Source organism: Chiloscyllium plagiosum, chromosome 5 (assembly GCF_004010195.1).
Source record: "Chiloscyllium plagiosum isolate BGI_BamShark_2017 chromosome 5, ASM401019v2, whole genome shotgun sequence".
Lineage (NCBI taxonomy): Eukaryota > Metazoa > Chordata > Chondrichthyes > Orectolobiformes > Hemiscylliidae > Chiloscyllium > Chiloscyllium plagiosum.
This window is the reverse complement of record NC_057714.1, coordinates 109,114,955-109,122,903: the sequence shown is the minus strand read 5'-3', so window position 1 is coordinate 109,122,903 and position 7,949 is coordinate 109,114,955. Positions and strand designations below refer to the sequence as shown.

The 7,949-nt window shown below is 41.4% G+C and overlaps 1 protein-coding gene across 1 annotated transcript in view; it reads right to left on the bottom strand.

Annotated features, from left to right (window-relative positions):
- The window catches only part of LOC122550328 (obscurin-like), a 784,231-nt gene that overhangs the window by 682,320 nt on the left and 93,962 nt on the right, over positions 1 to 7,949 (bottom strand). The window contains exon 8 of the mRNA XM_043691054.1: positions 6,018 to 6,293. Within this exon, the coding sequence (XP_043546989.1) occupies positions 6,018 to 6,293 (276 nt within the window). The remainder of the gene's footprint in view (positions 1 to 6,017; positions 6,294 to 7,949) is intronic.

Here is a 7,949-nt window from a genome sequence, read left to right as displayed (position 1 = left end):
TGTATAAGATGATTAGGGGTTTAGATAGGGTTGACCGTGAGAACCTTTTTCCACGTATGGAGTTAGCTATTACGAGGGGGCAGAGCTTTAAATTAAGGGGTGGTAGGTATAGGACAGATGTTAGGGGTAGATTCTTTACTCAGCGAGTCGTGAGTTCATGGAATGCCCTGCCAGTAGCAGTGGTGGACTCTCCCTCTTTATGGGCATTTAAACGGGCATTGGATAGGCATATAGAGGATAGTGGGCTAGTGTAGGTTAGGTGGGCTTGGATCGGCGCAACATCGAGGGCCACAGGGCCTGTACTGCGCTGTATTTTTTCTATGTTCTATGTACTCACGTATCTGTCCAGACGCAACTTAAATGAATCTACTACGCCCGCCTCTACTACCTCTGCTGGCAACACATTCCAGGCACCTACCACCCTCTGTGTAAAGTACTTGCCATGTATATCCTCCTTAAACTTTTCACCCCTCACCTTGAACGTGTTACCTCTCATTATTGAATCCCTCACCCTGGGAAAAAGCTTATCTCTACCTACCCTGTCTATATCCTTCATGACTTTGTAGACCTCAATCAGGTCCCCCCTCAATCTTCTTTTTTCTAATGAAAACAATCCTAACCTACTCAACCTCTCTTCATAGCTTGCATCTTCCATACCAGGCAACACCCTCATAAACCTTCTCTGCACTCTCTCCATAGCGTCCACATCCTTTTGGTAATGCGGCGACGAAATCTGTACACAGAATTCTAAATGCGGCTGAACTAATGTCTTGTACAATTTTAACATGACCTGCCAACTCTTATACTCAATACCCTGCCCAATCAAGGCAAGCATACCATATGCCTACTTGACCACGTTATCCAGCTGTGTAGCCATCTTCAGGGTACAATGGACCTGAACTCCCAGATCTCTCTTTGCTCATCAACTTCTCCCAAGGCTCTTCCATTTACAGTATAGTTGGCTCCAGAATTAAAGTTCCCAAAATGTACCACCTCACATTTGTCTGGATTGAATTCCATCTGGTACTTCTCCGCCCAACTCTCCAGTCTATCTATATTCTCCTGTATTCTTTGACAGTCCCTATGCTTTCTGCTACTCCACCAATCTTCGTGTCATCTGCAAACTTACTGATCAGACCAACAATGCCCTCTTCCAGATCATTTACGTATATTACAAACATTAGTGGCCCCAGCACTGATCCCTGCGGAACACCACTGGTCACCTTTCTCCATTTCGAGAAACTCCCTTCAACTACCACTCTCTGTCTCCTGTTGCTCAACCAGTTCATTATCCACCTAGCGAGAACACCCTGCACACCACGTGACTTCACCTCCTCTATTAGTTTATCATGGGGAACTTTATCAAATGCCTTACTAAAATTCATGTGTATGACATCTACAGCCCTTCCTTCATCTATCAACTTGGTCACTTCCTCGAAGCACTCTATTAAGTTGGTAAGGCACGATCTCCCCCGCACAAAACCATGTTGCATATCACTAATAAGCCCATTCTTTTCAAATATAAATAGATTTTATCCCTCAGTACCTTCTCCAGCAACTTTTCCACCACTGACATCAGGCTCACTGGTCTGTAGGTATTTGGAATATCCCTACTACCCTTCTTGTACAGGAGCGACCCTCCAGTCCACCGCCACCTCAACTGTATTTAAGGATGCTCTAAAGATATCTGTCAGAGCTATTTCTTCTCTCCCGCCCTCACAACAACCTGGGATAGATCTCATCCGGTCCTGGAGATTTGTCCACCTTAATATCCTTTAGCCTACCCAACACATCTTCCTTCCTTATGTCAACATGATCCAGAGTAAACAAACTTCTAGCTCTAATCTCAGCATCCATCACCTCCCATTCCTTAGTGAACACTGATGCAAAGTAATCATTGAGAATCTCTCCCACTTTCTCACGTTCAACACACAACCTTCTTTCCTTATCCTTTAGTGGACCAACTCTTTCTCTAGTTACTCTCTTGCTTCTTATGAAAGAATAAGAGGCCTTGGGACTCTCCTTAATTCTACCTGCTAAAGACATTTCATGACCCCTTTTAGCCCACTTGATTCCTCATTTAAGAGTGGTCCTATTCTCCTGATATTCCTCCAAGGGCCATTCTGTTCTTAGCTGCCTGGACTTTATGTACGCTTGCCTTTCCTATCCCTTGTTTTCAAAGGACATGCCTATCCTGCACTATCTTCAACTTATCTTTGAAAGCCTCCCACATATCAAATGTGGATTTTCCTTCAAAGAGCTGTGTCCAATCCACATTTCCCAGCTCCTGTCTAATTTTGATATAAATTGGCCTTGACCCAGTTTAGTACTCGTCCCTAAGGACCACTCTCACCTTTGTCTACGAGTATTCTAAAATTTACAGAATTGTGTCACTATTCCCAAAGAAATCTCCCACTGCAATTTCTATCACCTGGTCTGGCTCATTCCCAACACCATGTCCAATATGGCCCCTTCCCAATGAAAGGACACACAGTAGCTTAGAGGACCAGGGCGGGGATCTTGGGTAATTATTCACAGATCCCTGAAGTCAGCAGAATATTGAATAGGATAGTTAAGAAGGTATATGGGCCACTTGCTTTCATCAGTCATGGCAGAGTATAAGAGCAAGGAGGCCATGTATAAGAGCAAGGAGGAGACCAAAGCTGGGGACTAGATATTCAGGAGTATGTGAAGTTTTGAAAAGACAGACAGGAAGAAAAGAGTGGTGGAGTAGCTTTATTAGAATGGGATGGATTAGTAGGATAGCAAGAAGTGATCTTGGATTCGGAAATGCAGAATCTATATCGGTGGAGGAAGGTGCAAAAAGGAAAAAGAGGCACTAGTAGGAGTAGATTATGGCATCCTAACAATAGCTATATTGTAGTACAGTCAGGAGATCTCAAGGACACGTAAGAAAGGCAGTTAATTAATGATGGGGTTATTTAATCTTTAAATAGATTGTGAAAATCAGATTCAAATGATCCATACAGTGCAGAAAAAGAACCTTCAGCCCATCAAGTCTGCATCAACATAACTGCCACTACAAATGCGCTAATTCCTATTTTCTACACTTATCCCATATTATTGAATGTTATGATATTTGAAGTACTGATCCAAGTATATTTTAAAGGTTGCAAGGTTTCCAGCCGCCACTATCTTCCCAAGCAATGCATCCCAGATTTCCACCACCCACTGAGTGAAAATGTTTATTCCCAAATCCCCTATGAATCTGCTGCCCTTTACCCTAAAACCATGCCCTCTCATGACTGACCCCTCAACCAAGGGGAGGAGCTGCTTTCTATTCACCCTGTCCATACCCTTCATAATCTTACACACTTCAATTATGTCCACCCTCAGTCTTTTCTGATCTTAAGAAAACAATCCAAGCCTATCTAGTTTCTCCTTACACTTTAGTTTCTCCATTTCAAGTAACATCCTGATGAACTTCCTCTGTATCCCCTCTAGTGCTATCATCACCTTCCTTGAGCGAGGTGAACAGAACTGTGGCCTGACCAACACTCTAAACAACGTCAACATGGCCTCCTTGCTCTTATACTCTGCCACGACTAATGAAAACAAGTGTCCTATATGCCTTCTTAACTATCCTTTTCACATACTCTACAGACTTCAGGGATCTGTGAATAATTACCCCAAGATCCCCACCCCAGTCCACTAAGTTACTCAGTGTCCTTCCATTCATTAAATAGTCCCTCATCTTGTTTCTTCTTCCAAAGTGCATCACCTCACACTTATCAGAATTAAATATCATCTGCCACTGGTTTGCCCATCTGACCAACCCACCGTGCCACCCTGGCTTAGTAAGAGGGCACAAAGGGTAATGGTAGAAGGCTGTCTGAGTGACTGGAGGCCAGTGTACCACAAAGATCAGTTGTGGAACTCTTTATTGTTTGTTGTATACATAAATGATATAGGTTTGTGGGCGGCACGGTGGCACAGTGGTTAGCACTGCTGCCTCGCAGCACCAGAGAATCGGGTTCAATTCCCGACTCAGGGGACTGACTGTGTGGAGTTTGTACATTGTCCCCGTGTCTGTGTGGGTTTCCTCCGGGTGCTCCAGTTTCCTCCCACAGTCCAAAGATGTCAGGTGAATTGGCCATGCTAAATTGCCCGTAGTGTTAGGTAAAGGGGTAAATGTAGGGGAATGGGTGGGTTGCGCTTCGGCGGGTCGGTGTGGACTTGTTGGGCCGAAGGGCCTGTTTCCACACTGTAAGTAATCTAATCTAATCTAATGATAATGTCAGAGGAATGTTAAGCAAATTTGGAGACGAATAGTGTCCATCTCGCAAGTTTCCCTCAATTCCTTGTGGTAATGTTAACCAGGAGAATGAATTCATAGAGTCCTTTTCCTAGAATAATGTGTTGGATCCAACTAGGAATCGAGCTATTTTGGATACTATAATGTATAATAAGGCAGGTTTAATAAATTATCACAGAATTATGAGCCCATGATAAACAGTGAATATAACATGGTAATATTTAGTATTCAGTTTTTAGAGGGAAAAATGTGGGTCAGAAACTACGGTGTTAAACTTAAATGGGGGTAGTTACATAGGAATGAAAGCAGAGGTAGCTGCAGTGGCCAGGGAAAGTAGTTGAGCAGCAAAGAGGGTGGTGGAACAATGGCAAGTTGTAAGCAAAACCATGCAACGTGGCAAAGATTAGTGGTAAGGTGGAAGATTAGAAAAGCTTTAACAACTAACAAAAGATTAACAAAAAGAATAAAGAAGGACAAAATAAACTTTGAGATAAACTTGTAACTAATATCAAGGCAGACAGCAAGAGATTATTTAATGGACAAGAGCCAGGTTTGCAGATAACATAAAAGTAAATTGAAAGACAAATGGTGAGGATGAAACATTGTCTGCAGAGAGATATAGACAGGTTAAGTAAATGGGGAAAAACTTGGCACATAGAATATAAACTGGGAAAATATGAAGTTATGCATTTGGCAGGAAGAAAAGAGAAACTGAATTCATCTCTCCGTAATTAAACAGAGAAAATTGCAGAAAGCTACAGCACACAGCGATTTGGGAGTCCTCATGCATAAATCGCAAAAAACTAGTTTACAAATTCCAGTGTGTAATAGCAAAGGCAAATTAAATATTGGCCTTTATTTCAAAGATAATGAAGTATAAAAATAAGAAAGTTTTGCTAAAACTATACAAGCCACAAGTCAGTCCACAGCTGGAATATTGTGAACAGTTTTAGTCCCATTATATAAGGAATGACATACTGGCATGAGAGCTAGTCCACAGCAGATTTGTTAGGTTTATCCTGGGTATGGAGGGATTGTTTTATGAAGAAGGGCTGTACTCACTTAAACAAGAAAGGAAAAGTGAGCTTACTGAAACATACAAGATTCTTCAGGGTCTTGACAAGATTGATGCAAAGAGGTTGTTTCCCCATGTGGTGAGTCTAGGATCAGAGGATATAATCTCAGAATACGACATGATGAGGAGGAATTTCTTTTCTCAGAAGGTGGTGAATCAGTGGAATTCTTTACTCAGAGGGTAGCACAGGATCGTTACGTGTGATTGGGACAGACAAATTTTTAATCAGCACGGTTATGGGGAAAAGACAGGAAAGTAGAGTTGAGTATTATCTGATCAGCTATTATCTCATTGCATAGCGGAGCAGACTCAACAAATTGAATGGTCTACGTCTGCTCCTCTGTTTTATGATCTTCTGCACTTGTGTGATTTTGTGATAATTATATGAATTAGTCATTAAAGTTAGAAACTGAAGGTCATTTCTAATTTGGTAACCATTAACAGTTAAATGGATGATCCTGATTTTGTCACATCTACCACTGGCCAAGCAGTCAAACAGCAAATTTACAATGACAGCATACTGATGCATCAATAAACAGGCCAAACACTTCAAACCCTGGATAGAATTTGAAGTTATCATATATAGACAAAGGGAGGAGACCAAAATTAATACTTTGAATGCATCATCTGTACTTTCACAATCGTGTTTCATTTGTTCAGTCTTACCTTTAAGTGTAACATTCATAGCAATTTCATCCTCTTTGGTTTTAAAGACATATTCACCAGATTCTCCAGGTTTGACATTGTGAAGAACCAATCTTCGCGTTGTACCTTCTGATTCAACACTTACTGCTTTGCTCAGCTTTATTTCCTGTCCTTTTTTGTACCATTTCCCTTCGACAGTAGACTGAGATACATTACAAACAAGGACTACCTTTTCTCCCACATTTGCTGTCTGCTCTGTTTGAGTTGTAGATTTATTCACGATAGTTGCAGCTGATTCTGCAAAAATAGAGGAAAAAATAATGTTATAATATCATATTAAATAATACAAAAGCCATTAGAAAATGTTATTTTTTAATCATTCAGAGATGGTGGGCTTTGCTGACTGGGCCAGCACACTAACCACCCCTAACTGCCATTGGGAAGATAGGTATGAGCTAATGCACAAATACCCAAAACAAAATCAGCTAATTGTATTTAGATATGACATTTTACCTGCAGGTGAGTTAATCCCACCCAAATGGATAAATTGTAAATTTATACCTTCATAGAACAAAATGTATGACCAATATTTCAAGTTTCAGTGTCACATAATTAGTTTCCATGTATGGATTAGTGCACACATAGGTTAATCCGTAAAAATGAAAAACAATCCACAGACAACTTGTATTCGAGACTAAAAGATCAATTAAAGATCAATGTGGAGACATGTGGTCGGAATATTGATAGTTTCATTTCCACCAGACGCTTTCACAGGTATTGATGAAAGAAATGAACTTGAACTGGAGAATAACTCTATTCACTTGAACACAAAATTTACCTGAACTCTTCTGAATGCTTTTGCTGGTACATTTTTTTATTTTCAGATTTTTAAAGTCAATTCACTTTCTCAAACAGCTGTAGTAGAATATGAAATCTGAATTATTAATCCAGACCTTTAGACTACTCATTCGGTAATCACAATGCTGCTGTATCCTACCTATTCTCATTTGACCATAAGACCATAAGACCATAAGACATAGGAGTGGAAGTAAGGCCATTCGGCCCATCGAGTCCACTCCGCCATTCAATCATGGCTGATGCGCATTTCAGCTCCACTTACCAGCGTTCTCCCCGTAGCCCTTAATTCCTCTAGACAACAAGAATCTATCAATCTCGGCCTTGAAGACATTTAGCGTCCCGGCTTCCACTGCACTCCGTGGCAATGAATTCCACAGGCCCACCACTCTCTGGCTGAAGAAATGTCTCCGCATGTCTGTTCTGAAATGACCCCCTCTAATTCTAAAGCTGTGCCCAAGGATTCTAGAATCCCCACCTAACAGAAACAAAAACCCAGCATCCACCCTTTTCAAGCCATGCATTCTATTGTAAGTTTGTATTGGATGTCCCCTCAATGTTCTAAACTCTAATGAATACAATCTCAGGATCCTCATCAGTTCATCATATGTTAGGCCTAGCATTTCAGGGGTCATCCGTTTGAATCTCCACTGGACATGCTCCAGTGCCAGTATGTCCTTCCTGAGGTGTGGGGACCAAAACTGGACAAAGTACTCCAAATGGGGCCTAACCAGAGCTTTATAAAGTCTTAGTAGTACATCTCTGCTTTTATATTCCAACCCTCTTGAGATAAGAGACAACATTGCATTCGCGTTCTTCATCACGGACTCAACCTGCATGTTTACCTTTAGAGAATCCTCGACTAGCACTCCCAGATCCCTTTGTGCTTTGGCTTTATTAATTTTCTCACCATTTAGAAAGTAGTCAATGCTTTTATTCTTTTTGCCAAAGTGCAAGACCTCGAACTTGCTCACGTTAAATTCCATCAGCCAAATCCTGGACCACTCTCCCAACCTGTCAAGATCCTTCTGCAGCCTCCCCACTTCCTCAGTACTACCTGCCTGTCCACCTAACTTCGTACCATCGGCAAACTTCGCT